Source organism: Fundulus heteroclitus, chromosome 13, assembly GCF_011125445.2.
Source record: "Fundulus heteroclitus isolate FHET01 chromosome 13, MU-UCD_Fhet_4.1, whole genome shotgun sequence".
Classification (NCBI taxonomy): domain Eukaryota; kingdom Metazoa; phylum Chordata; class Actinopteri; order Cyprinodontiformes; family Fundulidae; genus Fundulus; species Fundulus heteroclitus.
In genome coordinates, this window is record NC_046373.1 from 5,665,815 (window position 1) to 5,689,844 (window position 24,030).

The following is a 24,030-nucleotide window of genomic DNA, read 5'->3' on the forward strand; positions in this document are numbered from 1 at the left end:
AAAGGAAAAATGAAATAAAGTTGATACAGAGACAAAAGATGGCACTTCATGATTCTTTGAACAGCAAACAGGAATGTTTGGGTTTGTGGTCTTTTTTTATATTTTGCTCCAAAATTCCCTTCCACTTCCTAGATCTTCCTTTTAATGACACATCCTGGGGGTGGGGGGGGATATTGAACACAGTGTATACAGTATAAATCTGACGCACTCTAATAAAGTGAAATACATTCATCAGTGGATGAGTTGTAACTTAAGTGATTGAACAAATAATCTAACTCCGCTCTTTCTGAATGAAATCTGCAACCCACGCTTTAGAAGTAGCTTCTTACAAGTGCATCTCAAGAAATGACAATAACATCAAACAAAAAGATTGTTTCAGTAATTCAACTTCAATAGTTATTTTGTATTTTAAAAACAATTACACACAGAGCAATTTATTTCAAGCATTTATTTAAGGTGATTATAACGACTAAGAACTGCAGAGGAAGAATAATTGTTTTCTTCAAATCTCTTTATATTACTACGCATAAGAATGGATTTCTCAAACAAGGAATACGTTAAAATGCACGTATCGACCTGCAGGATCACGGGAAGGGCAGAAAGTTGATGAAGCCCTCCACAAGGACAGCAAGCCACAAAAGCTCATAAGCTAAAGAAGCTCCACTAACAGAAAGTTAAGTGGAAGGAAAACGTCTGACAGAAAATAGTGCGCACACAGATAAGACTATAAAGCAAAGTCCATTCAAGAGTTTGGGTGAGATTCACAAGCCTTGGACTGAAGCTGGAGCTGGTGGTGCTTCGGGCCGTCACCGCACACAGATGTATGGACGTTGTGAACGAGGTATTTGTCAAGAAAAAGGGAAGGCAAGCTGAAGGCCGGTATTAAACATAGCTGGACTTGATGAGCAGCTCATGAGCGCCGCAGGCTGATCGCTCCCGTGTGGCATATGTTGCAGTAATTCGCGGAGAATAGCCCAAACCAATTGTTAAATTTACCCTACAATACATCAACACACGTTTCAGTAGGGCAGCGTTTCTGTGCCAATGAACCGTTTTTATTATAATATTCTGAGAAACTAAATTGTGGGTTTTCATTCGCCGAAAGACATTCGACAAAAATAAATGCTTGAAAAGCAAGGCTGAGTAGAACGACTCTCTATATATGAAATAGAGTATAAAATTAGGTTTTCAACGTTATTCTTATTTATTGAGGCGCACTTGTTTTTTCCCCTTATGCACTGAAACGGGCTGAAGGGTGATGGCAAGCTGCAGAGCTTTAGCTGTTCTTTTTTTTTTTTTGGTAGCTATCGATATGTGGTGACAGTGAAAGATGGGAGATTATAAATGATATCTGCTGCAGAAAGTGTCACTCAGCATAACTGATGGGTTGCTCGGGTTTTCACTACACAAAAGTCAGAGCCCTAGCTGCAGAGAGGGAGAGAGAGAGAGACAGAGAAGTGGGAGGCTTTTGGTCTGGTCCCTGATTGAGAGGAAACTGGGTGAACTCAAAGACCATAGCTGTGGCGTGTTACATTATAGAAGAGATGGTGAACAGGATGGGGGCTCAGAGCTGTGTGGGGCTGATAACTAAAATCAGCCAGAATGGACAGAGTTAGTGATTTAAAGTATGCAAAACAATAAATAAAAGAAGCACAAATTCACCAGCTGCTGTCAAGGAAGGCTCCGTTCCTGACTGTTGCTCCGCAGCTCAGTCCAACACTCACTGATCTTCATGTTCATTCAACTGTGGTGCAGTGAATAGTTTTTGGGTCAACTAAGACGGGCTTAAAGGAAAACAGCTCCCCAGATTTACATCTCAGGAACATGAAAAGTAAGATTTAAGCGCAGGTTTTCAAGAAAGTTTTCGTTTCAGACTAAACACTAATTTTTTTAAAATTTTTTTTTCATTCGATGAATTTGGAACTTCCTCTTTGACTGACGAAGCAGCCTTCAAACCATCGACGAGAGACGCAGCTTGAAAAATTCATCAAAACACAAGACAGATTTCTGGATTCTCGTTCTCTCAGAACAAAACGCGGAGATAATAAAAGGCGAAACGGACCTCTACTCTGCCATCTTTAGAAGCTCTTTTTCCCCCTTCAGCGAGATCTAAACGACAGCTCACAGTCTCTTCAGCACTTCGGGAGTTTTGTCTGCAGCAGCCGGGGCCACTCAGCCGGGGAGATGATCAAGGAGCGACTGAAGGGCTCCAGCTTGCAATATCTGAACGTTGACCCCTAAACTTTAGTGAAGACGGTTGGGGATTCATTGACCGAAAAGAAAAAAAAAAGGGCTGCTAAAGCTAAAGCTGAACGGTAACTTTATGAGTTATGACAAGGCACTATAATGAACATAAAGTGCTTATTGAAGACTGGAGTAGGTAAAATCATGGAAAATGTTAAAGAAAAATAAAATAAAAAGTGGCCATTTTATTGACCGTTTCTTAATTTGCTTAGAATGAGCCCTTGTCAGTACAATCACTTACGTGTGATCTTCTGCAGGGTTATATTTAGTGAGTCATACAACTAAATAGAATCAGTTACTTGCCGGGGAATTTGGGGTGATAATAGCATTAGCCACTTAAATCACTGAAGTCTCTTTAACGAAGCAAGTGGAAAGTCGCCATTGTGGAGGAAATTGGCCTGAGCAGATACTATGTAAAAAATGAGATGTTTGAGTGCAGCTTTAGAGTCAAAATAAGCGTATTGCGCCATGCGACCGCTGCACGAAACGGTACGGCTTCAGCGCGTGGGAGTCTGCGGGATTATGCGAGTGTAGCTGCTCATCTCTCTGTGAAATCTCCAGGGTAATTCAATCCTTTCCCTCTCTATCGCTCGAACTCCAGAGGAGGAAGATGGCCGAATATTCCAGCGGAACGCTCGAGATAAACGGGAGCCTTAAAAGTAATAAAAATCGTCAAAGCAATTACTGAACCTCAGTGGAAATGATTGAGGGAACAATGCATGTGATTGGCTTCAAGGGACTTCATTTCTAGGAGAAAATATGCGCTCTGGGTGATTTACTTAATTTAATTTCCTTTTTTTTCCCCCCAACAATGCCCAGCAGAAGAAGAAAAAAAGGATCAGTATAGATGTTTTATTATACATTTTTTTTTTAGGTAGTCTGATACTGTATTCGGTAAATAAAGATGCGGCCTATAATATTACCAGTTTAATGGCGTCTGAGTTCGACAGCTACATTTAATGGAAGCTACGAGTAAAGGCTCACTTTCCTTTCAGGGAAATCCAAGCACGATTCACCCCATTGAGCTTCCTCGGGACAAACAGGTCTACAAAATGGGTCATAAAAGTCCTCTCATCAGAGCGCGGCGCACAAAGCAGAATCCCACAGATGTATTTGATGACATTTCGCCTGTGCGTTGCACTCTAAAAAACAATATTTTCTGTCATTTTCTCCCCAGCAGCGCCAGACAAGGAGGGTTAGCATTAACGGCATAAACTGTTTTTTTTTTTCCCTATATCGTATTTATCATTTCCAATTTTATGCACGGCGGTAATCAGTATGCCAGTGACTCCCCCGCTGTCACAGCCCCGAGCAAGTAGTCTTCAACGTTTTTATGATGAGCTGGAAAACAAAACAAGAGAAACACTCCTCTCCTTTAAAAGGGATGGGGCTGTCAGAAGTGAACTTGGAGGGAAAAGACCCGAACGTAATCCGCGGGGAACGCAACAATGACTCATCCGCTCTTCAGCCTCTGATGCCTCACTCTGAAGATTTTGAAGAAATAAGGCTAATTTGCATTTTGATCCTTCGTTTCCTAAGGCCAGGTGTAAGGAGCTACTATGGCACCTTCAAATGGATAGGGAAGGTTCTGAAAAGCTTTTTTTCCCCCTCCTCTATTAGTTAATTTACCTCCAGTAGAACGTCAAATATGTTGATGGGATTGTAGAAAACTGAGAAAGTGCAGCTAATAAGACGGGGCCTCCGTTTTAGAGGATTTGAGCAGCTTAACACACCTGTTGGACAAAACCCCATATTAGTGCCTATAGCCTCTCTGAACTTTTACAAAAAGGCCATTAAGTTTGGTGCCGATATCTCAGTCCAACAACTTCCGTGTCTCAACGCTGAAGCCAGGCTGGTGGAGGCTGCTGGGTAATCTCCAAACAGCGCACACGAGCGTACCGCCATTCACGCCGTGGCATAACCACCAAAAACGTACTGGAGTTAGAGCAAACAGCCAAATCGTAGCTAACGTCTACCAGCCTCCTTTAGTCAAGCAACAAGGAAGTTCTTCAGCTGACAAAACGGAGAAAATGCTCTCGCGCTGTGTCTTATGTAAAAGTGTAGAGGTTTATCCAATAGATGCAAACATTATATTAAGTCAGATATACTGGTGATTTTATAATCTTCTAACCTTTCTACCGACTTCCAGACATCTTTCCACTACGGATAAAGGAACTACGACTGATGGTACTTTTTTCAGAACTTCGCCTAAAAAAATACAAACTATCCCTTTATTCGTAGAGAAAAACAGCGGCACACTAAATCAGCGAAACATCTAAAGGTTGATCGTTTGATAAAAAAAAGGTGAAAGTTAACCATTTCTTTTCCCCTTTATGCACTATTGTTTTTTTTTTGTTTTTTATGAGAATGAGTTGGTGCTACAGCTTTGCCCTGAGATGTGGATGTGAATGAAAAATGAAACATGTAACGTGGCCCTCAAAGGTTACGTCCGTGGAAACGCATCATAGATCCTGTCCCCGTTGGAGAGAGAGAGATCGTCTCTGACTTCTCCAGCCCTTTTCTGCTTGTCGCACGGCTAATTCGTTTTTCTCACCCGATATTACGACCTGAATGTATTTGGACCACCACAAGCTGAAAATGGAAGAGGAGTAAACATTGCTGTGGACTGGAGCGAGATTCAAACTTTTTTTCCTTCCGCGGGGGCAGACCTCCAATTGATGGGTTATATTTGAGTCACCTTTCTTCCTGATCTTTAACCTTCCTAAAATAAAATGAAATAAAATCAGATGCCACTTGCGAAACAAAAAGAATCCCCATGTTTTTGGTTGAAACCACAAATGTGTACGTGAATATGCACACGGGCACTCCTATCGTCGTCACTTAAAGTTCTCGCTCTGCTTTACTTCCCAACAAACCTAGCTACCGTTTCAGCCTCCTCTCCATCCACAGGGAAAGGAAAATAGGAGAAAGAGCTCACAAAGTAACGAAAAGAGTGTTTCCTACATGAAATTGAAAGCTTTAAACTTTCAAGCCTCAGTGGCAAAGATCTGAGTGTTCCCAGTTGCTCATTACAGAGAGCCGGCGGCGTAAAACAACAAGAACGGGACGTGAAAGCCGTAAAGCAAACAAAAAAGCAAATAGAAAGCAGGAAGGAAGGATGAATCCCAACAGTCCGGACGGTTTCTCGCTGCCTCCCGCACCCGTGGAGACGTGGCTTACCCGCCGCACAGTGCGCAGAGTTTGTTGTCGGCTACAGGTACATGTTATGACTTACACAAACTTCCCTTTGGGTTTAGGCGAAGGGCGGTGAGGAGAAAGTCATCACAGCTTTGCCTCCAGCAGTACTCCTGCCGGCTGCAGGTTCAGATGGAAGCTTTTTCCTTAGAATATGGAACATGACCGAGAAAACCATGTAAAGTTACAGAGAGCCGGTTCTTGTTGACCTTTGATGAAGTTGTCGCCCTCACATAGTTTCTTTTCCTTGTTTCCCGCGGGTTACAAGGCTCTGCGACCGCAGATGTTTCTCGAAGGTGTTTCAGCAAATAAAATAATCTTTTCCTCGCCATCTGCACAAGGAGCTATAGTTGTCCTCTGCCGGCGGCGGAGGCCGTGGTGCATCTTTCCTTCCTTAGCTGGTTTGAAGGTGGCGGCGGACAACATGAGAGAGGGTGTGGGTGGCGGAAAATGGGAACGAGCGGTCAGTTAGAACGTAAAGACCCACACAAAAGAGGGGGAAGGGGGTTTAAAAGGGTAAAGGTGGGAGAGAAAACAAAAAAAAAGATGAACCAGAATGATGAAGATAATGAAAATGGATGAAACAGAAAACAAAGAGGAAATCAGTATTAATCTAGAAGCATAAAACACACAGCGTAAGTTGAAACAAACCGCATTAATAGCAGGAGGAAAGCCGTCAGGCGTCGCTCCGTGTTCAGCGGCAAAGTTCTCACCTCTGAAGGACGGCGTCGCTATACAGCTGTGCACACGGTGCTGACTGTGAACTCTGTCTCATTGGCCATGATGTCAGTGGGTTGGATGTTGCGGTCGTACATGGGGTTCTCGAACGTGGCCCGGCCGTTCGTGTTCTCGTGGCCCACGTAACCGTTGAAGGGAACTTTGGGTCTTCTTCTGAAATGAATGCGGTTTATATTGCCAGTTATACGAAGAGTTCACACAAACTGACCTTTTATTCCTTAGTAAGCGGGAAAATATCGACACGATGAGGATTATGCTGCTGCGACTCATTTGGTTTTCTAATTTATTTAGATCGGTGCATTTAGTGTAAGCATTACAATTTAGCTCTCATTATTTCTTCCCCTGCTCTCGCCATATAAATATCCAGTTAGTTTTCCATACTATCTCAATTGGCAGAGTTGAAATTGAAGGGAAAATTATGATTTTGAAAATATTTTACAAATATGGAAAGTGTGCCAATGCATGTATAAATACTTTGTAGGTGTCATAATGCTTCTCACATCTGGAGATAGAGGCTTGTGCTCATTCTTATTTGCAGAATTGCTCACAACGAGTCAGGCTGGATCAATGGAAGCTCAGTTTGCCACAAATACCTCAAGTCCAAAGTGGGATTTAGGTCTGGAGGCTGACCGGAACACTCTGTGTTAGTTTTACGCCGTGCATAGTGAGGTCCAAACGTTTAATATTGGCCTCTGACCAGAGCACCTTCCTCCACATGTTTCCTTGATCCTCTGCATGGCTTGTACTTCTTCTGGCTTTCTTTCAACAACGGCTTTCTTCTTGACTTTTTCAACAAAAGACTGGATTTGTTGAACGCACGGCAAACAGCTGTCTGGTCAACAGATTCTCTCAGTGAGCTCTGGATCACCTCCAGAATTACCCTGGGACTATTGGCCACTTCTCTGTCTAAGGCTCTCCTTGCCTCGCTGGAAAATGCGGTTTTTACACAACGTTATGCTTGACCTGTCCCACGTGTTTCCCTAGCTGGTCCTATGCTCACTATTGTTTTTTAACAAACCTCATAACAAAACAGCTGAATTAATACTGACTGTTACGCCCCCTAGTGGTCAGGTTGGGCATTTACCTGTTTTGCAATAATTTTTTTTTTGGAACGGGACACCTGAGAACCCGGTAAGGTCTATGCGTGCCAACTAATCAATCTCTGCGCTCCTAGACAGGTATGACGCTAGCTTTTGCTTTACAGGCACATTGCAACACTTCCACATACATCCTCCAGTTGTGCACATCATACACTACTGAATTCACTGACCTCCTCGCTTCATATTGACAGCTTTTGGTTCTGACTTTAGTAACAAATCACCATTTCAAAATTCTCATACATGGCACATCTCCCATTTTCTTGTGGTATTTGAGCAACCGAGGTTAAATTAGACAATTGGTTATGATGGATTTTATTTATATGTATCAGAGTAAAGGGGGAGGACACAAATGCTCGCCAAACCTTTTGATTTCTAAAACAATTTGAAAACAATCACACCAAACTGCTTTTTCTCTCCACGTCCTCATCATTATCCACATTATAGTTTAAAATGTATGGTCGACATTTGGCAAAATGGTATGAAAGCATCTGTAGCGGTAGGCACTACCAGCTAGCCATTTGGACACACATCAGTCATTCAAGGGCTTTCCCTTTTATTTTGTAAAAAAAAGATATTAGAACGATGGAGCAAAATTATTTGGAATTATGTAGCACCTAAAAAAAATTGTGAAATATTTCAAAACAGTTTCTATTTTAGTTACTTCAACAAAGCAAAATCGCGGACGTAGTAGGCTTTGCTTTCCCTGGACTCATGGAGGCGGCACAGGAGCGCAGGACGTGACATTTTGGGGTAAATGCATCTACATTTACCTCTAGCAGGACCACCTCTGGAACCTTACCCTAAATGAAACTGAAGTGACAGATGCATTTCAGCAAGAAATGAAATGAAATCTCAGTCTTACCTGTGTTTATAGAGATAGAGAGCGAAGCCTGCAATGATCATGGCTATGAAAGGCACTAGAATGGCAGCTGCCACTGAACTGCTGTTGGAGGCAAAGTTGTAGCCTGGGTTGTCTCTACCGGGATCTAAGCTCTCTGGAGAAAGAAAGAAGAAGAAAAAAAAAAAACAGACAATAAGCTTTTACCTGAACAGGTAGGAAATCATTAAGCTAAATGTATTTTAGATAACTTTGTCTAATCTTCTATTAAAACTGATTCTTGATGAAATTAGCAGTCCTATACAGAAATAATTGAACATAACCTTCAGCAGCTGAAGAGGAGATACCAGGAGCACTCTATTTACACACAATAAACCACCTCAGTAAAACTGATTTATGTATTTTTTTTTACTTCCATGTGTTAATTTTCTCCCCCCGCCCTCCCTCCAAACCCACAGGAAAGTCAAATTCCATTATTCCAACAATGACTCTTAATTGCTGGCATCAAAGGCCGGCAGCTATTAACTCATTTCAGATGTGTCATCTAATTTCTAAAGTTGTGTGTCTGCAAAAGCAACAGGGTGACAGCCCACCTGTTCTCCACAGAATGCCAAAAAAAAAAAAAAAAGCTCTAATAAAGGGCGGGTGACAAACGGGAAGGAATTAAATTAGGGTTGTTGTTTTTTTTTTTTTTTTTGTTTTGCCAATCAACCCCAACTGCATAAGCATGGGCCACACAAACAGACACACAGACACATTTAAGCAGACGAACGGCCCTCGCTGTTACACCGCCGGCGAGTTCAAACAAAGCGCGACGTGTCGTCAAATTAAGCGGGGTTATTTCCGAGATGCCTAACCCACCTCCCAGACACCGATCTGGTGTTTGGTACACACACTTAAACTCACGCAGATGAATACCCTGGCATCAGCCCTAAGCGCCTGTAATAACACAGGGATGTTTGCTTCATGAGCGTGCCGCAAAAAAAAAAAAAAAGGGGGGGGGGGTGCACCTGCTGCTCAAGCACCTTTCTCATTACAGCAGATTCTCACATCCACTTTCTGCGGTGCATACAAATACTTCATCGGTGTTAACACAAAGCACGGTCTCGCTCCCGCCGCTGCTGCTCGTCTCCGCTCACAGGCGCTGGGAATATGTTTGCAAGGCAACTTGAGTCCTAGAGAATCACCTTCCGCGCTGGCGTGCAAAGGAGTTAAACGCATTAACGCGTATTTAATGTAGAAATTGCAATGTATTGCAATTTTGTATGAACTTGATGCTTTTCAGAAGTCAGTTGCTCCACTTAAAGCTTCCGTTGTCTGACAGCTCACCGGCGTGTTTTTGCTCGGCAGCAGTAAATGTTTTTGAAGCGTTTTAAATGTTAACTGCTTTGTCATCATTACGTCTAATAACTGGATTGCGCAAGTTCATGTAAGCAGTAAAAATGGGTTCGCAAGGCACTGACTCACAAGGCCTCCACGGAAAGAATGATCTGGTACCGTCTGAAGAAAACTGCATTATCATGGCGGAATAAAATGCACATGAGAAAAATCTGGTTCTGAATCTAGTTAGTCCTAGCCAGAGGTTTGAGCCATAGGTTTCCATTCAGCTCCCCAAAGGACACAGAGTTAGGATAAAAGAATTGGTTATATGTCACTGTACAAAAACACTATGGACAATTACATAAAGTAAACTCCTGGCTCAGGAAACATGAAAAAAGAGAGAATAACCTTTCCTCCCATTAGAGGGAACTAAAGAACAATGATTAAAATGCTGGTCAAAGGTTTACATACAACCACAAAGGGCATAATTGTCATTATTTGCAGACCTTTTCAGGCTAGAATGATCATTAAGCAAACTTCAATCAAAGCTATGTTTTTTTTCTCTAATCCACACAAGATCCACATTATACATACAAATTGAAGATATACGTACACCCCTATCAACAAGCCTCTGAAAAAAATACTGGTTTAGAATCTGACCACTCCTCTAGGTATAATTGGGAAAGCCCATTGAAACGGGTTTGTTTTTTGGAACACACCAGTCTTTTAAGCATAATGCATACATATTTAATAGGCCTGAAGTAAGGGCTCTTCCAGAAGCATAATGTTACCCTGCTTTATCCTGCTATGTTGGAACAATCAATTCAACCATATGACCCAGAAGCACTGATGGTTTTAGACACACATATGCAGAAAATTGTCAAAATAATCACCAGGGGTCTCATTTATGTTATTTTGCATGGAATCCATACTAAAAGTGTACATACGGCAAGAAAAAATAAATGATGTACGGCAGATTTAGGAAACCATGTGCACACACCTGCACACAACTTCCCTCTATAGATCCCAGTTGTACATGAACATTTGAGTACCTGGTTCCGTCTCATGGTCAGCCCTCTACACGGCCAGATTCAACCATAAATGGTCGATGCAAAGCATCCAGTGAATGTTAATGTGTATTTAAAATGGGTCAGCTGATCTTTTTATTTATCTTGGTGAAATGGCAACCATGGAGAAAAAAAAGAAAAGAAACTGTGGAATAAAAAAATCAAAGAGATGAGTTTATAAAACGAGTGGTAAAAGCACATATGTTACCCACATGAAAATAACTTGTTAAAAAGTTAAATCGATCGCAGTTTTAAATGCCGTGCTTTTTTTTGAGATTGTTGTTTAATTAAAGTCTGATATCTGATATGTGGAGTAAAATTGAACATCTGAGAGGAATCATCAAGCAGTTTGGTTGCATTTCACCACTTCACCAACAGCGTGGCCAATTTCACCCCGCTCATATTTGAGCGGGGTGAAATGAATGGATAATGGTGACAAACAATTCTGCCAACAAGAACTATGGCAGAAGTTGGTCAATAGCGGTAGTGCGGGCATTAAAAAAAGCATTAGTGGCAATCTATCAACATTATTGAGCCTATATGTCTTGCGAACGTGTGGAGGAGGGACAATATACAAACAATTTAAATGTGTGCATAAAATCTTTTTTTTTTTGTGTAGAATTCCACAATAAATTCAACCTGTAAAAAAATAAATAAATAAACGAAAAAAAATTCTCAATGCAATTAAAGCCTCAAATGAATAACATTTATGGGCCTGGTGAATGTATGCAAACTGTGGATAAATATTGTATAAATGAACTATATTTCCTGCTAATATAGAAAAACACACAGTGGTAAACCTTTCTTCAGAAAACACGTTACGCTGGTCTCTTTAACCAAGAGGGAAGTTCACTCACCCAATCTCTGGAGACCAAATTGGCCGAAGCCTTTTCCCCTGACAAATCCCTGGTACACAAAGGAGTTGGATGAGGAGATGTAGGACACCTGGTGAGAGAGAGGAATGAGAGGAGACATTTTAAGTGTCACATCATGGCTGCACAAAGGGAGGGGGGGGGGGGGTGATGGTGGGGACGTCATCAAAGTGTCAGCAGTTGGTTCAGGCAGAAAATGAAATATCATGTCAGAAAGAGCTGAGGGGTACTCTCACGGCTGGCATTTCATGTGACGTTTTTCTGCTCGAGATCACAAACAAACACGCTCCTTCACACGGCACGAGTTTCGCACAAGAGGAACGCTCCGGTTTAGAAAAAGAAGGAACCTTTAAACCACTTTCTGTGCACATCTTGTAAAGCAGCACATGAAAGCACTCTGATCCACATGTACTGTGACCTGTTTTTTTTAATTAAATCAGAAGTGTGTGTATTAAAGGTGCCTGGGGTTGGGGGTGTGGGGGTGTGGGAGGGGTAATATGGGAGAGAGGAGCGAGGGGGTCTGTCAAGTCCTGATTACCAAGCAATGATTTAACTGACATTTTAATTAAAGAGAAAACTCTCAGTGGGCCCTCCATCTCCCCAGAGTGACAAGGTTAGTGTGGATGTATGCCCGCGCGTGGCTTCCTATGAAGATGTGTGTTTAAGTGCGCGAGCTGCAACGTCTTCGCGGAGGCGAAGGAAGGTGTTGTAACAAAGGCGACTTTTTGGGCTTGCACTCACGTGTCCGTCCAGGGCCCAGTTGTCTATTTTAAACTTGTTCACAAAGATCTCTACAGGACCCCTGATCTGGTGGACCTGTAGCAGGAGCTGGGCTTCCTCCCTCTTGTATGTTCCTGCGGGGAAAACACGTTGGAAATGGGACAACATGGTTCAGGAGAGGAGATCTGCCTTTCAAAATGTCAACCAAAAGCAATAAATAACTAATAATTGGATAACACTAATGGCTGTTTTATGTCAAATGTAGAGGTAAATACAAACAGATTCATTACATAAGCTTCTCAATGAATATTAGAGCAATTCTTTTTATTATAATATATCCTCTTGTATGTATATCTTTAGATATTTTTAGAAGCATTTAAGCTGGGTGTAATTTTTGTATTATGACAACCTTGGTCATCAGCACAGACTCCTTATATCAACTAATACAACTAAAATAGATTAAAGAACTCAGTTTTGTTTTTTAGGAAGAATAATATTTATTTTTAAGAGACAATAAAAGGAAATTATATACATTATAATGTTGCATTAACATCCTATTATAATCTCTCTAGTTCTCCACTATAAAATGAAACAAGTGAAACATTGTTTTCTACACTGTAACATGGACTAATGGCACCCAAAGATGAGAGTCCTACGTGTTATGTTGCAGGTTTGTCTCCTTGTGAAAAAATTTGAAAAAAGTTCCGCCTCTTTTTTACAACAAACACTGGAAAAGAAATGTTCTTGGTCCTAAACGTTTCAAATTACTGGCTAGTACTGAAAACACTAGGACTTCCTACTTGACAATTATTTTACAGAGAGCCTTTATGCAACACTTTAAATGACTTTAAACCCGAGGACCTGGGTTTGATTTCTGGTTGCAACAGGAAAGGCATCCTCTGCAAAGTCTGTGTGCAAGTAGTAGTGACTAGCTGTGGCGACCCCTGAAGGAGGGAGCAGCTGAAAGGACTCTCTCTCTCTATAAATTCAAGAGTACTTACCTGCTAATTTCAGCTCAACCCCACTGTGGTCAATCAGTGTCCCGTTAACTCGGTTGCTAAAAGGTTCAAAGGCAGTGATGCTGAGCATGGCTGGCTGCTTCTTTCCCAGGTACTCGTAGGAGCCTCTCCAGAGGGAGTTTTTGGCAAACACACCACCAGGGACTGAGACACATGACAGAGAACAACAGACATCAAAAGCAACTGAGACGCTTCACTACGTCAAGAGGTTGTAAATCTCAGAAATCGTAGAAACTGAATCGCCTGACGTGCAATTTTAGCTAACAATCGTATCCTCTTAATGGAGAAAAACTCAGTTAACAGCCTGAATATATAATGTAATGTTATCTGAATGAACCAAACTATTGACTTCACCTCTTCTTATTGTTAAATATGGCAATGCTTAATTCATGGTGTACTAGCATTACCTGGCAGTTTAGATGGAGGTTCTTGTACGGTGCCCACCGGACTTCTCCCACTTGGCCGATTATCAGCTGAAAACCAAAGCGCACACACAAAACAGAAACCTTTAAATGAGCGAAATCTCTTGGTGTGGTGTGTAATTTCAAGAAAGTAAAACTGCAAGGGGTTAGGATGGCGTTGCAGTCCATCACGTCCCTTCTGGTACACTACGCATACCCCTTGCCTGCTGGTCAGGAAACGTCGACATATTGGTTCACTGGTCATAAAAAAAAATACACTATATATTTAGGTATTGCCGCACGACGGATGTTATGAAATGGTTGATATCAACAAATAAATATTTTTTTTTTTAAAGTTTTTTTCTGTAATGTGACACTGACCCACCCTTTTGCAGCAATATGAGCCTCAAGCACAAAAACAGTCCTCGGTAATAATCCCACTGCAGCAGACTTTACTTTTGACACAATGCAGTCTGACAAGCACCATTCTACTGGCAACTGCTAAAATCTGGCTTTTTCACCATATTGCCATACAAATATGTATTATTCGTGACTCCAGAGAATATGTGACCGTTGCTCTAGAGTCCTTTGGCAGCGAGCTTTACACCCGTGCATGCAACAATTTGCAATTCAACTTTGTGACGTAAGGGTGGAATACAACTGCTCGGCCATGAAATCCCATTTCCTGAAGCACTGTACACACTTTCCTAGAGCTAATCTGAAGGCCATGGCTATGTGAAGGCTCCTTGATTTGATACATTTGTTGCCATGGAAGTGATTGGATTTTATGTTTTGACTGCTTCATAACTGCATTATAGATAGATAGATAGATAGATAGATAGATAGATAGATAGATAGATAGATAGATAGATAGATAGATAGATAGATAGATAGATAGATAGATAGATAGATAGATAGATAGATAGATAGATAGATAGATAGATAGATAGATAGATAGATAGATAGATAGATAGATAGTTCTTACTAGTACCTTGTATTAATATCGTACATTTTTAGTTTCTATAAAAATACAATAAGAGACTTTTTACCAAAAGTTAGAGCTCAGCTATTTAGCATGTCAAGGTTAATTCAAGGGATATAGTCGGTAAAATGAGTATTGAACACTAACAATATATATATATATTTTTTTGTAGCCAACTAAAATTTAAGAGTTTACTGTGTATTTAGGACTCTTGTCTTTGCTTCCTCTTCAGATTACTATCAAGTATGTCGACTTGCATTTCTCCAGTCATCCTTCCTTCAACTATATGAAGTCTGCAATAAATACAACAAAAACAAGATACTTCTACATGTTTGATACTTATTTTAGCCTGAAAATGTGAGCCCATGAGGACAAGCGGGTGACTTTTCAAAGGCCACAATAAGGTTTTAATAATCTTTACTTGAATTATACTGATCTAAAGGACATTACTAGCAGGACGTCTTGCTTACAACTAATAACTCCTGTGGCGGGCAGAGTGAAAGGCTGCCTGTGACGGGACTTGACTCGTGTCAAAAAGCGGCCCAAGCATCCCCTGCAGGGTTTTGGCTAAATCAGATAGACAGTTTCACAGCTTCAAAGGAGGCAGTTTAATAATGCCTTACAGCTCACACGGGACCACGAGACTACATCACTGTAGTAAACATACACCCACACTGATAAAAAAACTGGGGGAAAAAAAAAGGCTTTTACTCACAACTGCAAACAAAGACAGCTATTCTGGTGACATTTTATAACTGTAAGAAGCACATTACATGGGAGGTAAAGACTGAGATACACATAAATATCAACACAAAACATGCTCCCACACTCTAACTTTATTAGCTGCCAGCCTCTTGAGCTGCCTTTTCCATCACTGTGCCCACAGGCAAACTTAATGTCCTATATGTGCAACGGCCAGTTCTCTTCCTGGCCTTTACTTGTAATTGCAAAGTCTTAAAAAACAACCAACCCCGTATATTTCACTAACAGCCTGACAAGGTATCCATCTCCTGACTATCTACCTCCCTTACGTCGTTTTTCTTCAACCATTAGCATTCTGCTACCTTAGATAATTGTGTGTTGATTGCTCCTTTTTTTTCTTCCCTATGTATTTAGGTTGATGCTTTTGGGGGGAGGGGGTGGGGGTTAGTGATCGCAGGTCCATTAGCCTCCTAGAACTTGCCCACCATTTCTTGTCCACCGTACCATTTCTAAGACGGACATCTGACCAATCAGATCAATAGCTAGAATTGGCCTAATCAACTCTTGTAACTTGGTTAATCTTTCAAAGCTTGTCGATTTGTTTGTATTTGTACGGGCGTGTCGGGCTTCAGGCAATCTAATGGTGTGATGGATGGACCATCCTACTCTGGCATGCGTCGTAGAACAAAAATGCAGTAACGGTGCTATTCGTCGACATCAGACACCCCCAGTTTCTTCACTATGGGAAGCTGGGGGTCTGGCACAGCATCAGTAAAACTAGATTAAAAAAAAACAAATAAAAAGTGGAGATTCTTCAAAAAGAATAATCAAATGCAAAGAACTAAAAACAAAAACAATACAGCAATCTATAGGAAGTCGGGTGCATACAATCAAATAAGTCTTAATGATAAAGATATCAAGGCATTTTATTCTTTTTTATCTGACAGTGTCACAAGCAATCAGTTTTGTGCAAGTTCACCCTTTCTAAGAAGTAGTTACAAATTCAGCTCACACAGATTAAAGCAATCACTACTTGTGCGTTTTAAAATTCATAATCCTGACAGGAACTCATTAAAGCTTGCTCGTCATTTTTCTTTAAAAAAAAGATAAAGCTTATTAGCCTGCCACTGGCATGTTGCTTCAAAGGTAATACCAGTTTGTTAAGTTTCAGGTTTACAGAAAATATTAATGCTTATGAAAGTGCTCATTTTGAACATTTTAGCACACAGATCCACAACCTGGGCAGTGTTTTGTATTTATTCTCTATTTAGCAAACAGCAAAACTGAGTTTTGTAGTTGTTGTTTGGGGGATGCTCATCTGTGTAGGGTTTATTTGATGAATGTGAGATTCCTTGAGAGGAATGGTTCTCTTTAATCTTCATTTTTAAACCACACTTGCTTTTAAAATCTACTTTACTGCGATTTAATGCATTTTTGCTCTAAAACTGAAATAACTTCTAAAGCAAATGTGGCTCTATCCATCTATTTGATGAACAGGCCCAACCATTTTATTTCTAAAAACTTACTTTCTCTTCACCCCTGCCAAAAAGCTGTGTTTTACCTTTGTTAGACCACAGGGGAAAGAACTGAGCCGAGGCGAAACAACTCAACCGCTGGCGATTACCTATTAGGCCACATGGACGTCACAAAAGTAAACAAAGAATCATTTTAAATTTCTGAAATTAATTTGACTCTATAATGTTCTAATAGCTTGATAAAAATGCAAACTATAGAATTAAAGGGAGATTTGTTTAGATTTTTTTCAATGTTTGAAGTTGCATAAGCAGGAATAACCAATGCCCGGATTGATAGAATATACAACAATATAAATCCACTTGAAAACAGTCCATGCTGATGGCTTAGACATTTTAAAATGAGACTGTGCTCCAAAATTTGCCAACTGAAAATGAATGAGACACAATGTAGTCCATTGGTAACAGTTATGAGAAAGGTAAGCTTCCTGTTTTCTCCTATTTTTAAACCGTGCTAAACAAAATTAAAACATTCTGCATTAACACGTGGAAAATAATGTTTCATCTTTATTATAAGCCAGTTGGAGAAAACAGCACTCATAATGCTTTGCTGTTGAGGTGAGCTCTTGGTTCGGTGGTCATAAGAACAAAACCAATATTTGGTTTACATCGTGGAAATATGTATCACTGTGTTTGTACAGATGTATAAATTGTCTTGTAAAATATTGACATCCATTAAATGTCTTTTTTTTTCTTTTTTACATTTTGTTGTGTTAGAATCACAAACCTCAATGCATTTTAATGGGATTTAATGGGACTTCAACGGGATTTTATGCTAAAAACCAACACAACATAATACAAAACTTTGCATGGAAGGAAAATGATTTGAACTCTTCCCGTGTAGTTATTGCTTTTCAGTTTAGGGAAATTCTTCTGCAGGACGGTGAACCTCACGTAAATATTGACATAGAGTTTGTCCACCAACTAATCTCTGCCAGACGCTACCTTCACTAGATTCTATTTACAGGTATCTGAAATGAAATAAAAAATCAGGTATCTTTCGTTCCACTTCATAATCAGAGCTCTCAACTCTCATGCAATGACCGTGTGACACACGCATTCCTCTGACTTCACACGCCACACATGGCATTCCTCATGCAAAAGAACTAACAGAGCCCATCTGGTCTGCGGATGATCTGTTCACAACACTGTCCGTTCAGAGCTCTGTCTAAAGCCCGCTTTCTGAGGGGCTGTTTCAGCTTCTTTCTCAGCTTATCAGTAATTCCTGCTGCAGTTCGTGTTAACAGAGCAGCAGAGAAAGAGCGTTCAGTAATGAATAGTTATGGTCTTAACTTCATTCAGTGATTATTTAAACTTTGGGAGTCGTTTTAATTTGATCAATTCACGCGGGTCTATTTAGAAACACAATTCCTGGAGATGAGCGACAATCAGAACAAATTGTATTTCCTTCAGAAATTTGGAAACGGCCAGAGAGCTGTTTACTTGTTGAGGAGGTGCCATATTGAGCAGAAATGTTGTGAATGGAGTTTAAACAGACGCGATTCTCCTCATAATAGGCAGCCTCGGTATTCAAACAATCGCGGGAGAACAGTTTTGTGTAACTTTCGGTTTTAACCCACACGCTGAACAATGAAGTGTGGACACTCCTCGTTCACGTTTTAACACAAGTAGGCCTAACACTCCTCCTCCTAGTTGGTTAAAAATGGAAACGGGGTAGACTGGATCCGCACCTCCAGCGGAACCCGCGCTCCTGATTCAGGGGGTACAAATTTCAGGTCAGGTCAGGTGACTATTTGGTACGACGGCAGCTAGAATTTTTTGTGAAATCCATTGAATTTGTAGTTTTAATGTGACAAAATGTAAAATAAATTGAAGAGGTATGGCTATTTTCAAATGTCATTTGAGATTATTAACATAGCTGTTGTAAAGTAAATCCATTTAGACAATATTGCTGCAGTAAAAAAAAAAAAAAGGTGCACATATGAGCCATGCTTGCTGAAACTGATACAGTTTTACAGATTTGATATAAGCATGTCCTTACCTGCACACAGCGGGGGTTTCCCTGACCAGCTACCGTCGGACCTGCAGGTTCTGTGTTCTGATCCTCCAGCCAGGTAGAAGCCGGGCTGACACGTGTAGATCAACGTGTAGCCAAGGGATGGCAGTTCAATGGCTCTCACATCAGACTGAGCAGGCATCTCTGGCTGGCTGCAGTGGTGGGCTGCAGAGACAGCGGGACACAAATTCAAAGGGCAGAAAAAGAAGTTGCTAAAAATAGCACCATTGCAATATGTAGGCAGCACGTTCCGAGTAATGCTTGAACGGCGGTCATTTTAATTATTATTTAATTATATAAACGGGTTTGTGCATGAGAACCTCTGCGCTTACCAATGCACTCGGGCTGAAACCCACTCCAGGTGAGGTTGGGCAGACACGTGCGTGAAATGGAGCCCTGCAACAAGTAGCCCTTCCTGCAGTTAAAGAACACGGTGCTGCCAATCTGTAACAGGACAAGCAAGAAAAAAAAAAAAGGTTGCAGGAAATAGTTAGCAAGGTCGGCATTCAACCTGGGGAACAAGTGCGATTAGAACAGGCAGGGGAATTTTGCACACGCTTTTGCAATTGGATGACCTGGATTTTATCTAGTGGAATCAGAGCAAAAAGGGGCGCAAATGCACACCCGCACTTTTCAGAATATTTCTCTTTTAGACAAACCTGAAAACCCTGTATCCTTTCTTATACCTTCACATTTAATGTTCTGCCTTTCGTAGGCCGATAATATAAAGTCTCAACACAAAACACAGACGTTAGTGGTAATAAAGTAATAAAATGGGGAAAAAAACCTCAAGGAATAAATCCGTTTGCAAGGCGCTGAATTGTTAAAATCAACAGATGTCAATTAGACTTCACCAGATTGGCGGGGGAAGAGATGCGCTGCTGACCATTTTATGCCTAAACAGATTAAAACAGTAATCAATAGCAAATTTCTTTTTTCTAAGCATAGTTTAGCAACAGTTTCGTAGCTTCCGATATGTTTCTGAGAAAGCAACTCTGAATAATCACAGGGCCACTTCTGCAAGACCTTCACTTGTCGTTACAGGACCAAATCTCTTACTGTCTTACTTGCAACATGGCTCAGGAGTTTAGATCAAAGAAGCTTAAAATATTGTGGAATCCTAACGGGATCTAAGGTAGGCCTAGAGGGACAATGTGTTTTCTCACACCATCAATATTGCATTAATCATTGAATCTTCAACCTTTGCAGAACAAGCTGAAAAAAAAGAGCTTACATTACAAAATCAAGGGGGAGTACAGGTTGTAGTAACAAAGACAGAAGAAGGGGGGGAAATGACCTTTTGAGATTTAATTGAATGCTATTGTTCGACATATAAACCGAATTTCCCGCACGACAACATTTTCAAACCTGGTAGCCTTGACTGTTGTTCTGATTTCCGAAGAGCGGAATGCCGGGGTCTCCACAGGTGGTGTGACTTGGATCTGAAACAAACAACCGACTCCAGTGACTTCTCCCATTTAAAATATGGTGATTTCAAAGGTTATAACTTTAGTTTCCTTTTTTGATTTCATCCCTTCATTTTCCGAGGCTAAACATTTGCAGCGTGATAAGGACTCCGATACATTGTCAGAATCGAGATAATTGATCTCGGGTGACGTGTAAAGCAAAATGTTCTGTGACAGCAGGCTTGTTGCAGGCTTTGAATCACTGGGGATTCCAGGAACAGACAGAAGAAGCTGATGATCTGGAACAACATGTCTGCCCTAATGCATGGAAAACTTTGTACAACAGGAGGAATCTGTGCTTCTTTTTGAACACACTATAGATCTTTCTGGGAGCAGTTTGCAATCTTCCATCTTTATTTCCTTGCTGTTTTTCTATCTCTTAGGTATAACGTTAGGGTATGTCATTATTGTTCACAAATTAATTTTATATTAAAACTAATGTTTATTATGCAGAAAAGGATTCCTGCTTTAAACATTCTGGAACAAATAAATTTTTACCGTTCTATATTATTGTAACTATTTTTATTTCACTTTATGCTATAACAAGGCTGTTTTAACATCCACCTTTTACAACAACCTTTTTTGTTTCTTATATATTTCTTCTGATTTTGCCTGTTTCAGGTGATCAAACAAAGTTATTTACTTAAGGAGAAAAGCTATTCAAATCAACCTGTCCTATGGGAAAAAAAGGTTGATTTTTTAACCTTTTTTGGGATGACCATGACCTGGATGACTGAGAATCCTCACCGGCAGCCACATTGGATGATTTATGATCATGGCTACTCAGTTTTAGGCTCAGGCCACGTTATCTCTCCAGTTTACATCTGTACTTTGACTAGCTCACACCAAATCCTTCATTTTTGTTCTGTTGTAAGGTCGCCCAAACGTGGACTTGCTTGTGTGATTTAGATTGGATTAACCCAGTGTTGTGTGTTTAAAGTTAAGGTCACAAAACTGATGGCCGGATGTTCTCCTTCCTGACTGTCTGCTAGAGAGCAGCATTCATGAGTGTCAGTGGGATGTTCTCATTCTGAAAGGCTGTGTTGTAGGTTACGTCAGGTATAAATTGACGCACACCTCTGAAAAGGTCCATTTCCTTTCTCATCTGTACACAGAATATTGCCCAAAAGTCTTTTTTGGCAAATTAAGACAGGCGTTGTGTTCTTTCTGCTCATCAGCAGTTTCTGCCTCGAAGCTCCTGCATCCATGCCACTTTGCCCAGTCTCCCTTTTTATTGTTGAACATGAACATGGACCTTAATGCATGCGATATAATCTGCGGTTCTTTAGATGTGTTCTGGGTTTGTTTGTGACCTCATAGATTTTTTTTGATGAGCGCTCTTCGTGTAGTTTTGGTAGGTCGAAATATTATTTTTGTTCTATGTTTTTAACATTGTGGATGATGGCTCTTATTGTAGTTTATAAATCCCAAAGTCTTAGATAGAACTTTGTCCCCCTTTCAGAAATATGAGTGTCACTGGCTCTGTTTCCCATCTGTTGCTGAGTTCCAAAGTGGTGTTGCTTTTTGAGGCCTTTTAAACTCCTTCGTTTTGTCAGACAAGTGATTTCCTGATTCTACGGTTCATGCAGTAATATGATCTGAGTTGTGGCCTTATGCAATTAAATGCAAAATGCATGGTTAATCACAGATAATTAAATTTTTCTGTAAAGATAATGGTTGGTTTATTTGTTTTTTCTTAAAAATCGAAATATTTCAAACATTGCTTTAATCTTTGTCTGACATTATACCCAGTTTGCTGGTTTGAAACAATTAGATGTTACAAAAAACAAATATGGAAATCTGTAAGTATTTCATACCGTACTGTAATATGTTTTCTGCGAGCGCTGAAATGAGCTTTCATGTCACAAATGGTGTGAGGGGTATAGGTATACATGTTGCTCCAATCATTTCATGTCAGATGCATAGGCATAACTTAAATGTCAGCAGATTGTTGCAAATTGAAATGTCACATCACAAAGATAGGTGTATGGATATAAGAGATGCAGTTATTGCAACTAAAAAACAGATAGCACCTACCATCTTTACCTACTGGTTGTATTGGGTAAGACATATAAACGCTGGACTGGAGTTTTTAAAATAATTTTCAGGGGTCAAAAACCGGATTGCACAAATGAAATATAAATACAACAGCATAAAAAATCATAAGGGTTAAAAGAAACTTTTCATAAGTTAAAGCTGAACCTGAATCCTGTAGGTCCAGATGATGTGTATAACGAAAAAATTACTGCAGTGGCTGTAACTATCATTCTGCGGCTTAATTCAATCACAGTACGCTAAATTTAAAGAATATTGCCACGGTTCGTTTCATAATTGGATAAATAAACTGGGAGCTTACCTATACAGGAGGGCTGCGTGCCACTCCAAGTGCCATCATACTGGCAGTACCTCCTGGCTGAACCGACCAAGATGAGGGGCGGGTTGCAGGAGAAAGAGACGGAGGAAAGATAGGTAAAACCCCGGTCCTCCCTTCTGCCTTGATCCGGCAATCCTGGGTCTCCACAGAATACAGCTGTGACAAAGCAACGGGACGGATGGAGGGAAGAGAGAGCGACATAACATTAGGTGACCTGCAACACGTGTTGGGTTTTAATTAGATTCTCAAGAGGGTGAGCTACGTCCTGCAGGACACGCACGTGCATATAGGGGTAGAACAATCTCAGAAACTAATCACAATATGTAAAGCATTTCAGTGGGGTGCCACTTACGGAAACACTGCGGTTTCTCTCCGCTCCAGTTGCCGTTGCCCTGGCATGTTAACACAGTAGGCAGGGACAGCTGGTAGCCTTGGTTGCAGGAGTAACTTATGCTCGAGCCCCAGGTTAAGTCTGTGCCAACAACCTGTCCATTGGGGATGAGGGGTGGTGGACCACAGACAATCGCTGCAAGGAAGAAAAAGAGGGATGAATGTTTTTTTTTTTCTCCCTCCTCTATCTAGTAATGTAAAGTAGTGACACAACAGAGAACAGAAACAGTACGGAGACTCGTTTGCCAATTCTCTACCTTTATCCACTTTATCCAATGCAAATGTACCTTTACAGAGCGGTTTGGTGCCGTTCCAGGTCCGATCCTTGGTGCAGATGAGAGAAGAGGCTCTGTCAGCATCCATGGTATACCCAGGAGAACACTGGAAGGTGACTGTTCGGTTGTAGGTGAAATCATTCCCGAATCTAACTCCATTGGCTGGCACTCCAGGGTCACCACAGTTGATTACTGCAGTAACAACATAGGATAGAAAACTGATTGGTCAAACTGTTGAAGAACTTTTCAGAGACTTTGTACACAATACTTCAGGCAATAAGGCTTCAAATCGTTTTCCCATACCCTATTTTCTTTTTTTTTTTGTTGCTTATCTTACCTTGAAATTACTTTATGTCAAATTCTATCCTTTAGAAAAATGGCAGTTTCTAATAAATCCTGTAAATGTTTGCATTTGCTCTACAGAGCCACTGCAAAAAGAACCCCAATTTTGCTTGACTGTACTCTATCACCCTGCAGGAAAAACAGAGTCAAAGTATAACAAGAGTGAGGATTGCACTGCGCGACTCAAATTCACTGCAGCTCAGCTCTATCGGTAAATGTCTACAAAGAAAATATAATCGAGGACATGACATCTAGCAGAGAGATGCTTGGGACAATAAGGCGTTGTTAATGTGTACATCCTGTGTGTTTGAGAAAGAAAACCTGTAAGTAGGACAAGGAAACTAAGCTTCTTTGAAGTGTTGCACTTTCCCTTGAATGAGAAAGCACTTATCGTCTATCGAGCTGTTAGGATGCTTTAGGGGAAGCTCAACGCCTT

The 24,030-nt window shown here is 40.7% G+C and overlaps 1 protein-coding gene across 1 annotated transcript in view; it reads right to left on the reverse strand.

Annotated features, from left to right (window-relative positions):
• Positions 1-1,286: 1,286 nt before the first annotated feature.
• Positions 1,287-24,030, reverse strand: part of csmd2 (CUB and Sushi multiple domains 2) — a 340,637-nt gene continuing 317,893 nt past the window's right edge. Inside the window, exons 71-72 of the mRNA XM_021322558.2 lie at positions 6,153-6,330; positions 1,287-5,837 (exon numbers count right to left, since the gene is read on the reverse strand). Coding sequence (XP_021178233.2) covers positions 6,171-6,330 — 160 coding nt within the window. The 3' untranslated portion in view covers positions 1,287-5,837; positions 6,153-6,170. The remainder of the gene's footprint in view (positions 5,838-6,152; positions 6,331-24,030) is intronic.